General features: G+C 52.4%; 1 protein-coding gene across 2 annotated transcripts; it reads right to left on the bottom strand.

The window, feature by feature from the left end:
- Nucleotides 1–5,296: 5,296 nt before the first annotated feature.
- XYLT2 (xylosyltransferase 2) lies at nucleotides 5,297–18,074 on the bottom strand. Of its 2 annotated transcripts, XM_016158514.2 has the most exons (12): nucleotides 17,869–17,980; nucleotides 13,887–13,942; nucleotides 12,072–12,564; nucleotides 11,620–11,795; nucleotides 11,138–11,340; nucleotides 10,647–10,727; nucleotides 10,262–10,478; nucleotides 9,997–10,173; nucleotides 9,481–9,743; nucleotides 9,004–9,199; nucleotides 8,006–8,339; nucleotides 5,297–6,480 (listed from the first exon to the last, which is right to left on the bottom strand). In XM_016158514.2, the coding sequence occupies exons 3-12, from the start codon at nucleotides 12,430–12,432 to the stop codon at nucleotides 6,158–6,160; spliced, it is 2,331 nt and encodes a 776-aa protein (XP_016014000.2). In that variant the 5' UTR covers nucleotides 12,433–12,564; nucleotides 13,887–13,942; nucleotides 17,869–17,980; the 3' UTR covers nucleotides 5,297–6,157. The 2 variants fall into 2 exon arrangements, with proteins under 2 accessions (XP_016014000.2, XP_016013999.2); XM_016158513.2 differs by lacking the exon at nucleotides 13,887–13,942 and having other exon boundaries at nucleotides 17,869–18,074.
- Nucleotides 18,075–22,351: the final 4,277 nt, after the last annotated feature.

Below are 22,351 nucleotides of genomic sequence, written 5' to 3' on the forward strand. Positions count from 1 at the left end.
ACCTAGAGTGGGCTGGGGCAGGCCTTTATTGTCAACCTCACCTAAGACCTTTAGAGGTTTGGCTTCTAGTGGAAGGGCCAGGAAGAAAGTCTCAGTTGGTGCCGATGGTTGTCCTGGCTGTTGGAGGTAGGTGGAGGTGGCTACAGCCCCAGAGTTCAGTGGCTTCTTTCTAAGGACTTTCCTCTGCCTTGAACTAGTCACCTTGTTCTCATAGGGCATGACCTTAGATTCCTCACCTCCAGCAGATCCTTGGCAGAGGTGACTGTGGTTTGTTGAGGTTCACTTTGTCTTCCTTCTCATAAAGTCTCACATATCAAGGCCTAGCTGGGGAGGGTCGGTGGGGGCATCACCACAGGCTCAGTGGTATCCCTGCCAGTCTCCTGGAGAAGCTGGAAGGGACAGGATAGAGGAAGGTGCTTCCTCCTACACTTTCCCTGAGCAGGGAAGATGCTGCTTCCTGGGCTGAGTGAACAGATCTACGGTTAGGTGGTGGTTCAAGCAGTTACCTTAGGGCCTTCTCATAGCTCAGTGGCAGCTGGAGGGGTAGAAGAGCAAAAGCATTAGCCGTTTCCTTACAAACACACCCCCTTTCTTTGGATTACTGCTTTCTGTGTCTCCTTTCCCCCCGTGACAGCCTTTTCTGAGAACAAGTTGAATCCTGGAGCTGTTGGCTCCACAGAAACCCTTTTGCAGGAACCTGTCTTGAATCTAGGGGCAGGCCTCCCTGGGCTGGGTCTACCATCCTTCCCTCTACACGAAAGAGTACAGTGGTGCCTCCAGCCAAATCCTCGGGCTCTCCATCAGTGGCCCTTTCCTTGTCCTAGCCCAAGGGCATTGCGTGTAAAAGTATTAAAAGCTCAGTTCTTAAGGGCACTCAGGGCTGAAAGGACTGAACATTCACCTCTCTGCAAGCCCAGAGTCTGAAGCACTGTGCAATCAGCCAGAGAATGTGCTGCTGCAGATTGTTTCGAACACTGTCATAGCTGAATAGGCGAGCTTGCTACCACAGGGGGGCTGGTGGCTGCTGGGCAGCCCCACATAATACCTTGGCCTCCTAGGGATAGCCCTGTGACCAAGAGGAGCCACAGGAGCCATGCAGTCTCACATACCTTTCTCCAGCTTCTAGCTGGAGCCTCTTCCCAGAGGGAGGCTAAGATTGGGGTACCACATGCTTTCCTCTCCAAGAAGTCTCTAGGCTTTACTCCATCCTTCCCCTAGCCACACTAGGCCCCTAGCCTGGCTTCTGGCCTCCAGCACACACCTCTACCCCAACTCCCAGGTGGCAGCCCCCAAGAGTCTTCCCTCATCTGCATCCCCTAGGATCCTAGGCACCTTTGCATTGCCTGAACCTCAGTGGGGCATCCCATGGTGCTGGAGCAGGGAGGGTAGTTCTAGGGCATAGTAAGGCTCAGGAAGTGAGTAAGAGAGCAGAGCCCAAATTTCCTGTCCCCATGTTCCTTTCCCCATCCCTTTAGTTCTTCCCATGGAGTCCAAGGCCCAAAGCTCAGACCCTCAGTATTTGCAATGCACTCAGGTTAGAGAGATTCCACTCTTCTGGCCACTACCTCTTTCTCTCGCAATCTGGCAGCCAGCTCTAATGACCTTTGGAGGAAGAGTGAGAGAAGACCTCCCTCTCCTCCCACTCCATCCTCTTGTCTGGTGCCAGGTTAGGGAGTCAGAGCCTGGGGAGGCTGCAGTTCAGAAGGTTTATTTTGCTTTCTGTACTCGGGATTCCACATGGTGCCCATGCCTGGGGAGAGGACATCATCACTCCCCTGCCACACACACAGAAGCCAGGGCTCTGGGCTATCTCCTGGGAGCTAGGGAGAGAGGGTGGGCCTCCAGTTGCTTGGAGAGCTTGGAAAAGACCATTGTTTTCATCAGCAGCTCCCACTACTGGGTCCTATTTAACAATGGCCATGGAAGAGGCTGGCCAGGATGTTATTAATCCTTTCTACGCTGCTGCCCTGGCCTAGAGGGAACTGAGGCTAAAGATGCAGTCGAGAGAATAGATTCCAAAGGCCCCTCTATACTGAATGGAAAGCAGGTGCCCTTTTGTTGGGATGGGGTAGGGGCATGTAGAGGGAAGTCGTTGGGTCAGGTTGCTTTTGTAATGGCTGGGGCTCCGGAAGAAGTGGCAGGAGCAGAGGACCTGGCAGCACTGGGCTCATGCTAGTATAGCAGCAGCAGCGGGATGGCCAGGACGAACACCAGGGAGGAAACTACCATCACCCCCAGAGGCAGAGGCAGCGCTTCAGCCTGTATCTGGCCTGTATGGGCACATCTCACCTCCCCAGGTTGGAATTCCACTCCAGATGTTGGGTAGGAATGACCTGGCTGGGTCTAGTATCAGCTTGACATGCAGGGGAAACTGAGGTGCAGAAAGATCCCTTTTTCCTACTGTATAAACTGTGGCAGAGACTTGTGAGGGAGAGCAGAATAGCTTTACCCCGCCTCTTCTTTCAGTCCAGGGAAGGAGTGAGGTATGTAAGGGAGTTTACAGAGGGACAGACTTAGGGAGGGGAAGGACCTTGTGGCAGCGGGAGACACCCTTAGAAACAGTGGATCTGAGGAGGCAGCGAAGACTCAAGAATCTGAACTCAGACTCCTGTGCCAGCCCCTCTTCCACTCTCACAGACTAGCATCACAGAACTCTGTGCCAACAGGGCAGGGACCTCAGTGATCATAAACCAACCATATACAGCATTCTTCCCAAGTGGCTGGCTCTTATAAAGAAGCTGGGCTTCTGGTCTATGGTGAGGGCTCAAGGGGCATCTGCCTCAACAGTGGGACTTGGGATGGCAGTAGGTACTCAGCAGTAGCCACACCTAAGGCTATGAGGCTGTTTTTTTATCCATGGTGGTCTCTGTATGTGGAGCAGTAGTGGCAGAGGAGTGCCAAGAAAGGACATCAGCACCAAGCAACCTTGGAAACAGCCAGGGCCACAGGACTGGCTCTCTTCTCCACACCTCCCAACCCAGGAGCCCTGGCCCAAAGGAGCAACTTCATTCAGAGTCTGAGAATCTGTGAGCAGCTCTCCAGCTTCTTGGCTTCTGCCCCTGCTTGTCCTGGTCAATAGCACGCCATGACCTAGTGTGTCCCACAGACAGTACTCCCCTCCGGAGGCCTGGCAGCCACGAGGCTCCCTGTAGAACCTTCAGGAGAAGGGGTTGGTGAGAAAAGGCTTGGCTTCTGCTAAACCCAACAGCCAGCAGGGGAGCTCCAACTCTCCCAGATCTCTGTACTTCTCAGTCCCAGGTGCCCCTCCAGCCAGACTCTGCCCCTCTCCACTTCCCATTGGCCCAGGTAACTGGGCTCTGAATGCCAATTGGCTGTCCTCTGGTCTAGCCCCCACTTCTAATGGAATGGAGATCTCCATGGTTGCCCTGGAAACTGGGCACACACAGGCCATAAAATACAAAAGCCTCTCCACTCAGGCTCTCCTCGCCTTCCAAAGGAATTATTGTGCAGCTCCAGGGGCCCAGCCTTTCCCAACCAGCCCCCAACTCCTATCGCGCTTCCAGCCTTGTCAAAATCCTGGTCTTGACCCCAAAGGCCCAGCCAGGGGAGGATTTCAAAGAAGCCTTAAAAAGCCCAAGCCTCTAGGTTGTGCTAAGTGTACAGAAGGATGGGGATGGGGAAGGAACACTGTCAGCAGAAAAGCTGCATTCAACACTTGCCTCAGTGACCTGGACAGAAGAGGGCTTCCACCTCCAAGCCTGCCCTCTGAACCTGTCTGTCAGGAGTCACGGAGCCTGCTTCCTGGTCTGCAGAGCTTCTAACTCATGAGGCCAAGATGTGCAGCCAGAGCAGTGGGCTGGACTTGAAGTTCTCAAGAGCTGCAAATTAGAATCACTTGGGTGAGGTTTGAACCCATACCGTTGTTGGGTTTCCACCTCAGACCAATTGAGTTTCCAACTCAGGACCCTCAGGATCATGATCCACTGGGCTAAAAGTGCAAATGCAGTGTTCCCAGCAGGTGACAATGAGTAGGACCTGTTATGACAGGGTAGGAGTGGCAGGAGCTAAACCAGATAGTTCATGTCCTACTGAAATTTTTTTTTAAAAAGACTGAAAACTATTATGCTAGCCTAACAATAGCATAGCCACAGCTGGGTTAAACCTGAAGGCTGGTCTTTCAGTTCTTAACCAGCAGTCTAAATGTCCTGATATTTACTGCCTGGGTCTAATATGCTGAACCCAGTTACTAATTTTTCATTTTATTTACCTAAGAGTTGGTGTAAAAAACAAAATTCTAGAGGACCAGAGTAGAACTTCTGAAAGTCACTAAACTCGGAGCCAGAAGAAACAGTCATCTTAGCCCTTGAACCCAAATATGCTTTCCTTGGAGTCGTGTAAGCTCTTTCCTGGGTCCCTGCCCTTTAGAGAGCAGAATACAGTGACAGTGACATGGTGTCCTGCTCCATCTGGAGTCTGCTGCCACCATCTAATAGCTATGAACTGGGCTCATCATTTCAGTTTCCTGATGAGCTAAATGAAGAGATTAAGTGTCTGCATCAAAGGATTGTGAGGATTAAATGAGATATATTGTCTGCAGGGTCAGCTCAGTGGCCAAACACCCCATGCTATCGGTGGTCAGGGGTGCCCTCTCCTGGCAGCCAGGAAAACAACATGTGGCAGCCTAGGCAGGAACTGAGCCCTTTGTTCCCCAAGCTGAGCTGACCAGGCCCGTGTGACTGGCTGATAAAGGTCTAAGAACCCTTCACCTTTACCACATGAAGTAAAGTGTGAAGGACTGACACTGAGCCCTTGCTGACAATGGCAGGAGAGTTGGAAAAGTGGCTTGAAAAAATGAGGGAAGTTGGATAACCCTTTCCAACATGGCTCTCCCACGTCCTAGGGCAGTGGCCAGGGATCGAAGCCACCGCTGCTCCTTCCCCTAAAGGTACAAGCTCCAAAGGTAACCAGAAGGCCTCAGGATCACCACTGTTATGAGGGTGCTCTTGGACTCAGGGCTGGGCGGGAAGCAGAGTGAGGAGGGCTTCTGGGGTAGGCCCTGGGGACACCAAAGGCACAGCAGCAGGGGAGAAGTGATGGATCAGGACTCTCCTGCTGGCTTACTGGGTGGCAACAAGGGAATCTCTGAGCCTCTCTGGGCCTTTTTACCCCTCAGAAAGATGGAGCTGGATTAGATGGGTTCTTGTATTCCTTCTGATTCTTAAATGGCTTCTAAACTCATGCCACTCTGGAATGAGATTTTCACCTCATGGCTGCTAAAGGACCAGCCAAGACTTTTAGGTGATGGCTCCCGACACCCAGGAGGAAAAACACAGGCTCAGCTTAGAGAGATAGAGATATATTTCTTCTGTTGCATATTTCAGACTTCACACTGAGCTTCAGGCACAATGCTGCTCCAGGTTCTTCTGAGAGCCCTGACAGAGTCTTCTTCCCATGCTTCTCATGAGGGCTCAGCCCTCCAGGGCAGGAAGCCAGGCCCTGCTTGCAGTTCTGAGTACCTGGGAGATTCTGCATTGGTCTCAGTATGCCCTGGTGCTCTCCCTTTCCCATCAAGGGGCAGGGTATGCTGGAAAGCCCCAGAGCCAGCCTCACCCCTTCTTCTATAGTCCCCTGGCTACAAGAGGAGAGGCTGTCCTGCTAGAGTCCAGCTCTGCAGTGCTCCCCCAAATCACCTGTTCTCTGGACCTCAGAGCCTGGCACGGCACTTACAGAGTCTCAGCCATGAGCACCACAGGCCCAGGCTGGGGAATGAGACCCTGGAGAGTAAGGCAGCCCCAGCCTCCTCCGGAGTAATAGCAGATGGGCTTATCAGGCCCCTGCTCCCCAGAGCCATGGCCCACTTCCTGGGGCTGCTTTGAGCCCTATTGCACATCTTTTGTTTCCAGTTCCTCCCCCCACCACCCATTTTCTCTTACAAAACAAAACTAGAGGGGAAAGTTCGGAAGAGCAGGATGTGGAAGCTGGAGCCCTTCTCCCCAGATTCCTACCACCCTCTGGTCTCCAGCAGAGCCATTAGCAGAAGTAAACACTATGTCCACCTTCCCTGCCATCTGTACATGTCATGGCTGACATGGCTGTGCTGCCTCGGCCTCTGGTCCTTGCCTGTGGCGGGGACACCCCTCCATTGTCTGTAAGGTGCAATTCCCCGGGTCTTCCGGAGGTACTGCCTGGGGCCCTGCTACCTGAGTCGCCCGTCTGCTTTGACAGGCCCCAGCTCCGATTTGGGGTCGGGGAACAGAGAACTCCAGCTGGTATGTCTGCAGAGCTCCAGGGAAGGGCAGGCGGAGGGGCCCATAGCACAAAGTCCAGCCACAGACCAGAAGCTGCTCAGTTCCCCATCTGTCCAGGCCTCAAGTTCAGGGCCTGTGAGCTCCGCATGCTGCCGGGCGGCCTCTTCCGCGGGCTCTGGCTGAGGCAGGTTCAGGATGCCACTCAGGCCCTGGAAACTCTGCTCCATGTACTCGTTGTGGGGGGGCCCGGCATGCAGCCAGCTGGCATCATCTAAGGGTACAGAGCAGGCAGTCAGCATACCCTGCCCAACCGACCCCATGAAGGCCAGACCCAGGGAGTCAGGTCTGGGCACCTGTTCCTGTCCCAACTCTACCAGTGAGTCACATCTTCCCAAGTGACCTATGATCTTGGGCTAAAGCACAGAACTTTCTGTGCCTGTAAAATGGTTAGTTTTATAAAATCAAGACAGTAATCTCTGAATTCCCAATTTGAGGATGAAGCTAAAACACTGGGTTTGAGGCACTTTAGTAAATAAGGTAACTTTCCTGTAATGATATGGCTTGTGTCCCCCATGCCCATCTCCAGTGGTTCTTAGAGCTATCAGAAGCCTCGTACTCAGACCCACCAGCTGTGGGGCCCTGCTTGCTTTGCCAGCCTCCCTTCGTGCCAGTCCCCTGCATCCTACTTCCCTCCATCCTCTGTTCTCTTCATGTACCAGACACCTGCCAACTTTGTTCCCTCAGCTTAGAATACCCTTCTCTCATTCAAGGCTCAGTTCCAGTACTGGCCTGCTACAAAGCTGGCCTCCATTCTTTCCCATTCCCTCCATTGGGCTGTGAGTCCGGGGGGGAGGAGGGGTGTGGCTACCTGCTCTGGATTTGCCACAGCCTCCTCCCCATATCCCATCCTCCTCTGGGTCACACTTGCTCTGACCCACTCTCTCTGTGATAGGATGTAGCTAGAGGAAGGAAACATCTCTCTGCCTACTGAGTACCTATTGCATAACAGCCTCTTTTACCCACATAACTCGGCCCGAATGTCTCCCAGGGCCTAGTAACTTGTATTAGGCCTACCTTTCAGAGACCTTCGGCCTATGCCTGTGTTCAGAGTCTGCTCCCTCAGCCTCACCCAAGTGGGTGGAGGGCCAGGTGACCCTGCCCACCTGGCCACACAGTGGACAATCAGATTTGCTGTCCCAAGAATGTAGAAATTGGAGACCAAGAGGCCCTCATCAGTCTCTGTTGCACTGAGAGGCAAAATATCATGTATTGGAAAGCCAGAGCCTGAGGCTGACAAAAAGAGAGGACAGGATGAAGGACAAGGTGGCCTGAGAGAGACTAAGAAAAAGAACCTCTGGTTCCCAGTGAGACCTGAGACATTTCCTGGGTTCTGTGGGGCAGAGCCCTCATTCTTCCACTACCTTCTCCTTTTTTATTTGAGCTAGTTTGAATGGATTTATGTTCAATGCACTCACAAGATCTCCATTAGTTGTATTACTCCTACTTTATACCTAATAAGACTGAAGCTCAAAAAGTTCACGTAACTTGCCAAGGATAAAAGTCCAATTACAGTGTCAGTGCTGTCTTCCAAAACCAAGTTTGCCTGACTCCAAAGCTTCTCTTTCTACCATATCACGGTGCAGGGCCTTGGGATGCTAAAGGACAGACGATCAAATTTCCAACCTTACCCCTTCCCCTACTCTAGCGATAGGGGTCGGCTCAGTTTCTTAGGATCACCTGCCTGGCAAATCACATTCTGTCTGCCTCTGGCCATCATTTGGGAACTAGATCCTTACCTTTCCTGAGAGGTAGTTTGCGGTTGAACGTCAAGGGCAGCACGAGGAAGCGGGTCTCACCCAGGGGTTCCCAGAACTGAAGCAGTCGAACAGTCCAGGCCCCTGGCCGCAGGGGCCGACTCAGTGGGGGTTTATACTGCGTGACCTCGGTTTCCGAGTCTACCACAATGTCATAAGATGTGGCCACCACAAAGGTGGGGTCGATCCACACCACAGTGGCTGTGAGGTTGGGGCCCCGGGCCCAACGCTGCATAGCCACAGGCTCATCCAGGGGTCCCAGCAATCCCCCAAAGTTCCGGAAAAGACGCTCCTTGGGGTCCCACTCGGTGCCAACCTGTAGGGAGGGAGGCAGCTGGGCAGGAGCCTGGAGGGAAAATCCTCTCTACTCTGCAGCTGCCTCTAACTCGTTGTGTGACCTCAAATTAGTCAGTTTCCTTCTGGGCCTCAGTTTCCCCATGTGCAAAATGAAAGGCTTGGATTAGGATTTCTTTAATCTCTCTCCCAGCCCTGAGATTAATTCTGGGCTTCCGTTCTGACCTGCTCTGTAGTGGTGGGGGCAGAAAGGCAGAGATGAGGTTAAAGATCCTGCCCAGAGACCATCCCCACATAGAGTCAAGGCCTCTGAGAGGGAGATCAAGAAGACACTCAAAAGCCTAGCCTATGGCCAGAATGGAATGTCCACATCCCTCTAGGAGAGAATCCCTGTAGTTCAGAAGATGGGACTGCCTTGTAGTGGAACTACAGTCCTCTCCATGTCCACTGCATGTCCTTTGTGCACCCCAGGTGGGAGGTGCTCCTCTACATGTGCACGCAGGGGTGACATAAGGCATGTGCACCGGGCATTGGCAACGTTGCTGTCACTAGGAAAGAAGAGCCCATGAACCCAGTCCTGAAAGTCCTAGCCCAGTCCTTGATCCTCCCTTGTTGACTGTCCCTTCCTTCCCACTACCCTGGTCTTGCTGGGGGTCAGGAGAAAGCAAGGGGAAAACCTGTCCCACCTCCAAACTCTGGAGCCGGCTGGCCTGGTCACTGTGACTCAACAGCTTCAGGGACCCCTGGGGCATCAGCCACATCTCAAGCGTCTCTGCTGGCCCCTGGGCTGAGGGCTGCACCGCTTGCGTCACCAGGTAGCCCTGGAAATGGTCGTCATAGAAATACAGGTGCACACTGGACGGCAAGCCCCTGGGCTCAAACCTAAGGTTTCAGCAGGGAGAAAGGGAGATGCCATCAGCACATCTAACTTGGCCTGGAGTCCCAGGGAGGGGTTCTGGGGAGTCACATCCCAAAGCACTTCCTTTGCCCCAAATCTCACACCCATAGCACTCATGTGCCTGGCTCTTGCCATCTTTGTTTTACTTGCATTTTCCCCTGCTTCAGACTCTGGGCTCCCTGGGGGCAGGAGCTGTCTCCTTCTGATTAGCCTCCCCCTAGGGCCATACCCTGAGGGTCTGCAGTATGTCAGACTGAGGTCTCACCTGCAGAGTGGGCTGGCTGATGGGGACACAGTGGTGGAGGCAAGGCGTAAGCTGAGGCGGGCAAAGGCAGTATAAGCGGTGAGCATGACATCACTGAGCCCACTGGGTCCATCGGCGACATCATAGGTGTTCTCCCAGTAGGCTTTGAGAGCTGGTGTGCCAGGAGGGTAGCTGCCATATAGGTGGAAGTCGAGGATTTCCAGAACCTCCTGGTTCACAGTCGACTCAAACTTCCGGGCGAAGAAAGTAGGTCTGGAGACTTGCTGGAGTGAGAGAGGCAAGGAGGATGGAGGGGTCTGGAGGTCTAAGCATGGCAGGGGAGAAGGATAGGGGTCCCTCTCAGCACTGCCCAGAGATCAGCCTCCAGAGTTTTTATTGCTGCCACTGCAGCCCCAGAGCCCTGAGGACTGCTCCAGGTGAAGGCCCCAGATTCCCTGATTGGCCCACCCTGAATCCTTTCTGCCCCTGGTGAAAGGCCGAGGTGAAGCAGCTATTGGGTGAGCCATGGGGAAGCACCTGCAGCCGTAGGAAGTCCTGTGGCTTGAAGTCATTGGGGGAGCAGCCGCACCAGTCCACGATGTGCTTGTACTGGCACTTGCAGCCCAGTTTACGGTTCCAGTTGGTGACCCGAAGGTTGTTGTCCACGAGGCTCTCACAGGCCAGGCTGTTCTCCAGCACCGTATGGAAGAAGGACTGCAGATGGCAGGGCAGGGTGGAGGGTGAGCTGTGGATACCCAACCGCGCTCCCTCCCAGGCCTCGGGGAGGGCCTGGGTCACCCACCTCAGCTGGGAGCAGCGTGTATGTGTAGAACTGGCGTAGCTGGGCCACAAGTGGGTCGTCCGTGTACACCACATATTCCACGAAGCTGCGCGTCAGCACGAACCAGTCAGAGCCGCCGTCCACCACGATGCCCGCTGGGATCTGCCGCTCACCCAGGCGCCACATGTGCGAGTCGCACTCATGGAAGAGCCGGTCCAGGCCCTGTTTCTTGATAAACCTGTGGGTGGCAGACAGGCTGAGGGTCATGCAGGGTGGGGTCCAAACTCTCCCATCTGCCTAGGAACCAGCACTCCTCTATCCATGATTGGCTGGGTCCCTGAGCCCCCTGTGTGGGAGAGGTTGTGATGAAACCCCAGGGTCAGGGCCTCCTCCCCAACCCCCTCACCTGGAGTTGTCCCTGCCATGAGACTTGAGGAAATTCTTGTCCCGATTCTTGGACAGGAAAGCCACCAGCTCTTCGTTGGTCCTAGAGAGGGAATGGGGTATGGGCAGCGTGTGTGAGGGGTTGCTCAGTCACTGTGCCAGAGCAGACTCTCTCCAGCATACTTCACCTATACCCGTTGGCCCCCTGGCCATGTGCTCTACTCCCATTTGATGCTCTAGGGTGGCGAGCACCTGAGGCCCCTGAGAAGACCATTCCATCCTTCCTCCACCCCTTGCTATCCGACCCAGCACCTGTGATACACACTTCTGGCTTCTCCCCATCTCTTGCTACTCTCAATCCTAACATCATCTTTCACCAGCCCCTCCCCTAAAACATGTCTGGGTCCAAGAGTGAGGCCTTCGGGAGAGGAAGGACTCTTATCAGGACCCTCCAACCCTGAGTGCCTAAATGGGCCCCCTTTCATCCAGAGGGTTCAGAGCACCATCCCATACCTGGTTGGGTAGTCAGTGGCACTGAGGTTGATGAAGAAGTCCCAGGCCCAGCCGGGCACCTCCAGGAGGTCCCGCATGCTCCGAAGATACATCCTCAGCAGGCTGGCCCCGCCCCAGATGGTGACCATGCGCCAGGGCGTCACTCGCACATTATCATACTGCCGGGCCAGCTCCACCACCTCCCGGTGCAGGTAGTTGGAGCGCTGTGTGGGGGGTGGGGGTGGGGAAGAGACACTCGTAAGCCAAAAGTGGACCCTCAGCATTACAACCTCCCCACCCCATCCCAAACCCGGGACAGAGTACAAGTGACACGGAATGGAGAGAGCACAGGGCAGAGCTCTGTTACCTTGTATTGGCTGCTCCACCATTCTAGGCCTGTTTCCCTAACTCCAGGCCACCTGAGGTCAGAGAGCCTATCTGTGACATGGGTCTCTGCTCTGCTCATTTAAACTCCCTTGGTCTCCTCCCCCACCCCACAGTACCTTGTCCACATGGATATAAAAGAAGTGCTGCTCATGGTAGACAGCTTTGAGGAGACGCTTCAGCTGGCGGATGGCGCGGCCATGAACCACCAGCATGTAGGCAATTCGTACTGGGGGGCCATCCATGGGCTGCTGGGCTTGGGCCTCGTCCCACTGGATGCCTGGGCTTATCTTTCCTGAGTAAAGAAAACAAGCATCAGTGAGGCCCCTCCTTGGGCCACAGGGTGGAGGTCAGATGGGAACAGGGGGATGCCTGCCTTCCAAGGAAGAATCCTAGAGTTAGAGCCCAAAGCCCCTGGGTCCCAGCTCTACCTCTGCCACTTAGTACACTTATCACCAACCAGGCAAGGGAGGTGGTCCCTCTAAGCTGTCCTCCACTGAGAAATGGGGGTGGGATCCCTGTCACATCACCTCCTGGAACTGCTATCTCTCCACTCGTGCCTGTCTCTTACCAGCCAGCTGGCAATGCCGCGGCACAACCTTGGGCATGAGGCTCCCGGCCTGGTGCAGGCATACCACGTTGGCGATCTCCTCCTGGCACTGCTTGGAGGTGGCCCTGGCCAGTGCAGACAGTGCGTCCTTGCCCACAATCTCGCACTTGGGTGTGAAGCTGTTGTCTGTGGGCTGGGGGGCGCCCTCCACACTCCCTGTGTCACCATGTGGTGGGAAGCCAGCCGCTCCAACCAGTGCCTCTCCGGCCGCCGCCCCACTCAAGTTCTGGCGGCCGGGAGCTTCTGGGGGTGGGGCAGGTGGGACCCGCCGGCTGGCTCTGTGACGGCTGGTTACTGCCCGCACCACCTTAGCCACGGGCATGCCTGGGCTCTCAGCGCGGCCCCGCCAGCGTCCATGCCTTCTGCCAGCACTGCCCCGCCGCCCAGCTGAACTGTCTGTGTCCTTGGAGCCCTCGCCGGGGTCCAGTGGCCTCTGCTTCCTCTGCCTTCCTTTCTGTAAAAGACAGGCAGACACAGGTCACTGGGACAGTCACTTTCCTACTGCACCTTTAGCTCCCTGTTGGCCTCAGGCCTGGAAGCCTCTGCCATCGTTTACCTAGAGGAGTTCCGTTCGCAGGAGGACTCTGCAGACAGCACTCTCCGGGAGTGCTCCCCGACCAGCTGGCTGAGCAGCATCACCCTCCCTCCATGGCATATCGCACCCACCTCCCCACTACTGCATAAATCATAGGGCACTGTGTCTCCTTTGTGATTTGGACTCAGTACCAAGTTTCTTTCCAGCAGATATGAAAATAAATGTTCACAAGAAAAGGGTGCGCAGACCCTGCAGAGGACACGAGAGTGTCCACCTAGCACCCCCACCCTGGCCTGACTAGGAAGAGGCAAAAGGAAGTGCAGTCACCTTTCTCTGAGCATGTCCCCTCAGGTGCAAAATACAGAAGGGAAGTGTGTCAAATGGGGTAGGGCATGAGATAAGGCAGCTTGAAAGCACTCTCTCCGTAGGGGGTCCCCAATCCTTTCTCACCATCCTGTGAACCCCCTCCACAGGTCACTCCCTCCACTCCACAAGTACAAATCCTTTCTGGCCTAGCTTTTCAGCAGCATGACTTACTGGACCCCAGCGTTTTCCTGAAGTACCCTCCTCACCTAGTTCCCAGAATGCCTGCCAGGTGTTTCCACTGCCTTATGGCCATTCATCAGCCTTCTTGGCTAAGCCTTCCTCTTCTCCCCAGACTACCCTGGGCCTTTCCTTGTCCTAGCTCAGTCTCTGAACTCCATCCACTCCCAAGTTTCTCCATCTGGCGTGAATTGCTCCCTTGAACCTTCAGGTGTTAAACGGCCTGCCCCCTTGACATCTCCCTTGATAGCCCTCTCAACCCCACAAGTCCAAAAGTGAACTTCTGATCTTCCTCCCCCACCACTCCTACTCCAGTCTTCACTATCTCAGCTAACGGTGACTCGATCCTTCAAGTTGATCAGGTCAAAACTTTTAGGGAGTCATCTTTGACTCTTGTTTTCCTCATACCCCACATCCAATCCATCATCAGTAAATCCTTCTGGGGTTACCCTCAAAGTACATTCAGAATCAGATGACTTCTCTCTGCCTCCATCACTGCCATTCCTGCCTGACCCCTGTGCCTGGAAGGCTCTCCCCCAGATGTCCCTACAGCTTATTCTTGTCACTTTCAATTCTGTGCTCAGATCACTTCTTCTCAGTAAGGCCCACCACAACACTAAAACTCCAGCCCTCCTTCCCCCTTTGCTTTATTTTCCCCACAGTATTTATTGCCTTCTCTCATCCTATAGTGTACTTACATTGTGTTATTCTGGGTCTCTCTCCTTACAAGAATGTAAGCTCCACAAGGACAAGGCTTTAAAAAAAAATTTTTATAAGGGTTTATTTGAGCCAAAACTGAAGAAAACTGCTGGTAAGCAAGATCTCAAATGTTCCAGGTTTTTGTTACTTTGTTCACTGATGTATTCTAAGAGCACAAGAGTGTCTGGCAATGGCGGATACTCAATAAGTATTTGTTGAATGAATGAATGAATGAATGAATGAACAAATGAATGAATGGATGTGAAGCTCTTGGCATAGGCTCCGCATTCAATAAATGCTGCCATCCTTATTATTACTACTGAAAGGGGAGTAGAAACTAGTCAAATGTGAAATCAAGTGAGGGTCTAAGGCCCTCAGACACTTTGGACTCTGTTGCCCCACACCTCCCTAGGACCTTCCCCCTCTCCCCCATCAGAGCATGGCAGGTACCTCACATGTCAGGCTGACAGCCACCTTAAGGCCAGAGCCCCACCCCTCCACTCTAGCCCTCTATGTCCAGCACCCTGCTAGCCCTCTGTTCTCCTGAGAGACACCCTATGAGAGCTGGGTGTGTCTATCCCCATCTGAGAAGAGACACCTGCAAGAGGGAAGGCAGCGTAGGAGAGGGCACCTTGGACTAGTGAGCCCCAAGAAAAGATGAATACAGCTTCACTGAGCTGAGTGTATGCCAACCTGGTGATGTCTGACCTGGCCACACAGCAGGCAAAGAAAGACATTCTTAAGCTTAGGTGAGTAGAGGTGGCAGAGGAGCTGTGGGCCTTTGGGGTGGAATCCAGTATCAGTGAGTCAGGAAGCTGGTCAGGAGGGTAGGGTCCAGGGCACAGGGCCAGGGTGGCTGCGGTGGGGAACAGGATGTGGGAGGAGATGACATGTTGGTGCCCTGCACTGCAGCAGGGAGCTGGCTGACCCTGAGAAGGACAACCCCAGAGGAGGCCGGGGGACCAGGAGGCAGCAGTGAGGAATGGCTGATGCAGGAGGGTCCTTAATGGGCAGCCAGTCCTCAGCTCTGCCCCCTCCCAGGCATATTCATATGGGCAGCAGCAGGGCCCCATACTGGTGTCCCTAGAGGAGCTGCCCCCAGTAGTCCCTGAGGTCAGGGTCCCCTCTGATTACTGAGGGTGAGAACTGGCCCTATGACCTCTGGCCTGGATGTATTCTGGCCTCCAATGCACCCTCCTCCCCACCGAAGAGGCATCTGAAGTCCTATGCCACCTTTTGGCTCTACGGCAAACCTTCAGAAACCTCTGAGCTGGGGAGACAGAGAACGCAGAACCACATCCCATCTCCTTCGGACTTCTCAGACTGCATTCAATGTAAGTGGTAAGACAGTGTTTGTGAAAGCTTTGAAAACGATAAAGTGGCTCCCTGGATGTGGATCATCCCTGGTCTCTACTCTAGCCCTCTAGACAGATGGGCAGAGTGTGCATCTTAAATGCACATCTGATCCCATCACTGTGTGACCCCCTCTGGTGCTCTCCCACTGCACTTAGAATAAAACTCTTGCCCCTCACTGTGGTCTCCAGGATGTGCCCCGGACTAACCCTTGAACCTTCTTCCAGGGAACATATCACAGCCTCCTTTCTGTCCCTTGAAGGCGCCCAGCTGAGCCCATTCTCCCCAGGGCCTCCTGCAGGAACTCTGCCCACCTCTTCCCCAGGCTGACTGGCTCCTTCAGCTCACATGCCACTTTCTGCAGAAGTCTTCCCTGACCACCTGATCTAAACCAGCCCCCTTGTTATTCTATTGAGTTTCCTTTACTGTCAGTCTCTCCTTGCAGACTGTCTGTCCATGAGGGTTGAGATCCTATTTCATTTATTTCTGTATCCCCATTATTAGCAAATGTCCTGGTACCAAGAAGGACTTGCTAAATATTTGTTGAATGAATGACTGAAAGAATGAATGAATGAATCTCTATCCCTAATGCAGAGTGCTAAGATAATAGTTATTTACTGATGGCTTAGCATATGCCAGGAAATCCTGCAAATACTTCACAGACATCATTTTCATTTAATCTTTACAATCACCCACCAAGAGAGGTGCTATTATTATCTCCATTATGTGGGGAGGAGATACTGAGGAGTACATGGAAAGAAGTTAAGTAATTTGTCAGTGGTCACAGTGCTACTTAGTAGCAGTACAGGAACAGGATATGATGGTGAAGTGGGGTCGTCCAACTTCAGCGCCCACCTTCCTAAGCACTGTTATGCTGCCTGGCAACCCTAAGGTATGATGGAGTGGCTGCTGAGGGGATCCAGGCACTGATGGCTGCTTGCACTGCACAATCTTTAGGTCATCAAGGATCACTTCCCATTCCAGTCCATGGATTTCCCACCGGGTAGGATGGGATTCCAACCTACTGCTCCAGTTCTCTACCCCATGCTATGGGCAGGGCAGCAGGGACCTTGAGGCCTGAACAAAAGTCAGCCCATCCAGAGACAAAGCCGAGCAGCAGATAGGGTCATTTGTTTCTCAGAAGCCCCACTCCTCTCCAGAGGTCACTAGCCTCTGCTCACATACTCCAGGGTCAGAGGGCTCCCTAACTGCCCTGGTGGCCCTGGTGGCCCTTTCCATCTACCCCGGGCACCACTTTCTCATCTGCCCAAAGAGTCTTCTTACACTGAGCCCAAAACAATCCCTTCCTCCTACTTACTGGTCCACACAGAACAAGCTCACTCCCTTGAGACGTCACAGAGTCAGCCTCCCACACCCCAACCCCCAGCTCCTTTAGGAGTTATGGTCTCACATGACTATGTTCCAGCTCCCCGCACCATCTCAGCCTCTTGGTTCTCCCAAAAAAGGCAAATGTAGCTCTTCTGCCAGTCTCCACACCAGGCCCTTCAGACAGCCCGGATGCAAGCAGGAAAGTGGACATCGGGGTTCCCTTGACTTTCGCCCTGCCAGGTGGAGAGGTCCAAAAGGACATGACAAGCAGCGCATCTGACTAGGAGCCCTAGAGGCATCAGAACTCATGGTGGTGGGGTGGGCACAGGAAAGCCCCTGCCCTCTGGCTAACAGCTTAGGGCCAGGGTTTGGCCTACCCTTCTCGACCTTCCAGGATGGTCCCAGACCCCAATGGACTCTTTCTGACCACACTGGGGAAGACATATCAGGGCCTCCAGCTGAAACCGAAGTCAGCCAAGAGTGACTGAGACCCTCTGGGGCAGGCACCTGGAGACTAGGCAGGATGAGGGTCTGCTCCAGGGCCTGGGGCTCTGCTAAACCAGCTGCTGCTGTCCCCATTCCGTTGGACCCAGAGGGGGCCCCTTCCTCAATTCCCTAATGTCCTGAGGCCAACTCACCAGCTAGCTCATTTCCCCCTGCCATCTCCTCCCAAAGACCGAAGACCCGTGCAGGTTCTTCAGACACTTGGCGTGGCTTGGCTAAAAAAGCCGCGCCTCGAGGACACTTCAGGTTTTCCCCTCAGGGTCACTCCCTGTTCCCTCAGTCCTGGACTGTGTTCTACCCCAGGCACCACTTCCTCACCGGCTGCTGCCCGTGAGGCGCAGCTGAACGTGATGCCTGGGGTCCCTCGGCCTCACTCCTTTGCCCGCGGCACACACACCCCCGCCCCCTCCCAACTTCAGAAAGTTTGGCCTGGGGCTCCCCACCCCAAAGCAGGCTCAGGCCCAGCCCCGCCTCCTGGCCTCGCTCCCCGAGCCTGACCTTCATTGCTCCCTGAGCCGGAGACCACCCACCAAGACTCGCTTCTCCCGCTCCGGCCCCCTACTAGCCCGCGGCCCGGGCCTCAGGGTCACGCACTGGCCCCGCGTGCAGCCCCTGGGCTCGCCTAGGAAGGGACGCCACGATTCGGGGGCCCTGCTTCAGTCGGCAGCCCACCTGAGCCTGGCACGCACGCGGCCAATGCCCCACTTCGCCAGCCGGGGCCGCCCACAGCCCCGCCAGGACCCCGCGCGCCCCCGCGCCCGGCCTGCCCGCCTGCTCGCCCGGCCGTCAGAGCACCTCGCCTGGCTCGTCCTCCTCCAGGCCGCTGAAGCTCCACACTACCAGGCCCTGTAGCAGTAGGATGGCCAGTGCCGTAGCAATCGCCAGTTTGTAGCGCCGCACCAGCTTCTGCACCCGCGCGCTCGCCACCATCTTCCTGTCCTGGGCGCGGAGCGCGCACCCAGCCCTGCAACCCGGCCGCGGGCGCGCGCAGGCCCAAACGGCAGCCCCTACGGGAGGCGGGCGCGGCGCGCGCTGGGCAGGGGCGGGGCCGGGGGCGGGGTCGGCGGGCCTGAATCGCCGCGCCCTGCAGACGAGGGGCGGAGCCTGGATCTGTCTGGCCGCCGGCCCGGCCTTAGAGGGGCGTGCGGCGGGGCATGGGGCGGGGCGTGGGGCGGGGCGCAGTCCTCCCGCAGCAGGACTTGGTCGCGAGCAGCCCCTTCCCTGGTTCCGTGCATGCCCCAACTCCTGCGTGTGCTCACCTCCAGGATGGCAAACCGATGACTCCGCGGTGCGGAGAGGTCTGAGGCCTGACCTGTCCTGCGCACTGCCTTGTTTTGGAGTGATGGTGGGCGGGGAACTCAGCTCCGCGTGGATAAGCTCTCCGCTCCAGGGTACACAGAGAATGATGCCAGAGCTCTTAGAAACGCCGAGTTGGGAGATAGTGTATAAGTGTCACAAGCCCCTGCTTTTGTCGCGACCCTGGAGGCAGCACCTAAGGGGCAAAGTTTAACCCTCTTGACTGGCATCAGAGGCCCTCACAAAGCCTCCTTTCCTTTCTCCTCGCCCTCTCATCTAAGGATCTTCACTCAGGCCTCTACTAGAGCCGTTCTGAAATTCTAGGGTGCGTCAGGATCACCTGGAAGACTTTATGAAACATTGCTGGGTTCTACCCCCCAGAGCTTTCACTTTGGTAGGTTGGAAGTGGGGTCCGAGAATCAGAATTGTCAGCAAGTCCCCTGGTGATGCCTATGTTCCTCATCTGGGACCACACTTGGAGAACTACAAGACCTTTGCATATGCTGTTCCGTTTGCCAAGTCCTAGCAGCTGTTTCCACCACGCCTCCCCAACGCTCTCCCCTTCCCTGCCAATGGTATCCCCCCGAAGTGTTTCCCCAGCACTGTCCAGTCGAACACGGATCACATCCCTGGCAGTGATTTCTCTGGCTTCACGCCTTCACCGTTGAATCCTTGGCCCGGCATTGGACATACAGCGATGCTCAATAAGTGTTATGAAAGAGCATGTGAAGCCAAATGTCCTGTTTAATCAGCTGACCCTAATGTGTGTGTGTGAGTGTGTGTTTTGTTTTTGTTTTTGTTTTTGTTTTGAGACCCTGGAATGTTCAAGCTCAGCATGGACAAGGTCTGAATACCTGCAGCCCTCCCCTGAACCTGGCAGGTGCGTGAAGAGAAGGAAGGAGAGAAGAGGGAAAGCAGTGCCCACCAAAAGTAAGGTGCATGCACAGTCCAGGGAAGCCAAGCAACGTGAGAAGGAAGTAATACAAACAGCAAAGCCAAGACCCAAGATTTAAAACGAGAACTTTAAGAACTGCTATAGATAGGTCTGGGGAAAAAATGGTTTTCAAAAAAGAAGGAAAATGATGACAAAAGGATTTGGAAGTTGCCAGGAAATAAGCTTGGAGAGGGAATTCTACACTGCGATGGGTAGAGGAGATCCAGTTATTTGATGGCACTTAAATAAAACCTCCTTTAATGTCTTCTGCCCCTTTGGTATTTGCAATTGTTCCATTCTTCAGTCTTAGGTGAGAGGATTGTGAACAATGTTTCAGCTTGCTACTTAAGAGAAGCTACACTTCGAGGATTTTGGAAAACTTCAGTTGACATGCTGGCAATTGATATGTTAATTAAATATCGATCTTCTGTGCTCATTAAATCAGGTCCCCTAGGGACCTCTACCTGCCACCGCCCATGCAATAGCTTCGTTTTCTTCTGATTATATAAACAATATACACTCATTATATAACATTTGAAACACAGAAAAAAATATAAGGAAAAAAAGTAAGTCACCTACAATCCCATCCCTGAGCTAATCATCATTAATATTCTGGTGACCTTCCTTTCCCCTATATCTATATGTACACACAATTTTGCAGGGATGAAGTCACATTACATATATGGTTTTTAAGTATAGAAACTTATTTTTAAGTATTTCTCTCCCCTTTTATTCATGTTAATGGCCTTGCTAGCTAGCTTGCTTGCTTCCTTCCTAGCTTTCTTCTACCTTTCTCTGCAACAATTCTCTCTCTCTCACACACACACACACACACACACACACACACACACACACACACATAGAGGTTTTTTTGGGGGGGAAAGGGATAGGTGTCATTATATTTAAAAGTTGAATCATATTACAAACATTACCCTGTATCTTGCTTGTCTCCTTTAACCATGAATACATAGTAGAAATTCCTCCAAGGTGGATGGTGCGGATCTAACTCATTCTTTTTAATGGCTGCATAATATTCTACTCCCTTCTTGAATGGGTTTTGCTACTACCACAAGGCTATTGTAAACATGGTTCTACCCATAGTCCTATGCACAGAAGCCTTTATTTCTATGGTAGAGTTTTCCAGCAATGAGATTAATGGGGAAAAGGGAATTTTTTTTTATTTTAATAGCTATTGCCAGATTGCTTTCCCAAAATGCTATGACAATTCACATTTCTAAGAGCAATGTATAAGACTATTATTCTCTGTATCCCTTCCATCAGCAGGTGTTATTACTGTTTTTAATTTTTGCTCATCTGATAGGTGAGAAGTGACTCCTTGGTTTTTTAATTTGCGGTTCTCTGCTGGGGAATGTCTGTTAATTGGTTTCTTGACTGGATTTGCTCCTGCAAGAACTGCCTCTTCACCAACTTCAAGAGTTTACCTATTGCTTTTGCATTATTTGTCTTTCTCTTATTGATTTTAAGAGTTTTTCATCCTCTTAAAATTTCCCTCAATTTATCACTGCACTTTGACTTAACACCTTTCTATTTTTAAACTTTTTTGGAAATGAAATAGTTCCTTTTGTTTTATGGTTTCTCATTTTCTGATTTGGTTTAATATCTCTCCCAATCTTGCATGGGGTATATGGTCTCATATATTTTCTCTTATAATTTTTGTTTTACAGTTTTACATTTAAGCCTTTAATCCATCTGGAATTTGTTTTTGCATGCGGTATGAAGTAGAGGTGTGGGAGTCTTTATTTAACATGATTCCCAGTCGCTCTACTAGCATCCATTTAAATTTCACTATTTTGTAAAGCGAATTTGTCATTGAGGTATAAATGAATAGATTGATTTAGATTTGACCACATAAAGTCCAAGGTTCATTGCTCCCCACTGTCTCCTCTTCTATTCAGGTTCCCCTGTAATTTTCATTGTGCTTTCTTCCCCGCCCCCCTTTATTATAGATAGTCTTGAAAATACCAAATGGTTCATGTGAAGGCATTGTCCTCAGAGTCTTAGTTTTTAGAGCAATGTTATGAGACACAGATGCTGAATGTTTTCAAATGCATTTTTAACAGCTAGAGTTCAAATTTAGCTCAGGACCAGAGGACATACAGGTCCCCCACAGTCAGCCCAAATAGTGTGCCTCCAAATATCTCCCCAAGCTTTGTCTTCTCACCTTTATCTGGTTTCTGCTTCTCTGTTCAGTTCTTTGGAGTGATCGTTCACTGGGCTGTTTGCCGGGCCTGGCACTGACTTTACCCCTAGATGCTAACTTTGGGACACCCTCTGCCAGCCCATACCCGTCTTAGCTCTAGATCCCTGGGCCTCTGCTTGTCAAGAAGTAAGTTCCAACATTTATTGAAATGATCATATGGGTTTTCCTGATGTGATCTTTTGAGATGATGGATAATTTAAAAAATAATTTTCATATACTAAAACATTTTTGCAACCCTTAGGGTAAATGTAACTTGGTCATAGTAGGTGTTTTCTTTTTAATGTAGTTTAGGTTGAATTGGAGTTGCTAGTATTTTATTTAGGATTTTTACATCTATGTTTACAATAGAGATTGACCTACACCAGAGGCTGCAGACTGGTGACTCATGGAACTTATTTATTTGATCAGCCCAGGGTTTGAAGTGTTTGATTTTGAATTCCCAGTGAAGGGTGGGTACACACTCCTCAATTCCTGTAGCTCCCACTTTTTCCTGTAATTTCACACCCAATTGACTTCATCCATTTGTATTACTTTCTAGTTCTTATAGACACTCATAAACCTGGGTCTGTGGTTTTCTTTGCTCATTTTTTTTAAGCAGCTTTGAGAATTAGTTATACCAATTTACAATCCAAATTGAGGAATATTCTTTCTTTATTCTGTGTTTTTAAATAATTTGTACAACAATAGACACTGCTATTTCTTAAATATTAGAAAAGCTTTGCCAGCAAAAGCATCTAACTCTGGAGTCCTTCAGGGAGCTAATGTTTTTGGTAACCTCTTCCCCCCCACCCTTCTTGGTTATTGGTCTCTTCGAAATTCTGTGCTTT

This window comes from Rousettus aegyptiacus, unplaced genomic scaffold, assembly GCF_014176215.1.
Source record: "Rousettus aegyptiacus isolate mRouAeg1 unplaced genomic scaffold, mRouAeg1.p scaffold_m13_p_6, whole genome shotgun sequence".
Taxonomy (NCBI): domain Eukaryota; kingdom Metazoa; phylum Chordata; class Mammalia; order Chiroptera; family Pteropodidae; genus Rousettus; species Rousettus aegyptiacus.

Coding starts and splice junctions, on each gene's coding strand:
- XYLT2 (XM_016158513.2), bottom strand. CDS start 18,003: ATGGTGGCGAGCGCGCGGGTGCAGAAGCTGGTGCGGCGCTACAAACTG. Junction 12,565..17,868: donor AGGAGGACGAGCCAGGCGAG/GTGCTCTGACGG, acceptor TGTCTTTTACAG/AAAGGAAGGCAGAGGAAGCA. Junction 9,200..9,480: donor TCAGCCAGCCCACTCTGCAG/GTGAGACCTCAG, acceptor CTGAAACCTTAG/GTTTGAGCCCAGGGGCTTGC.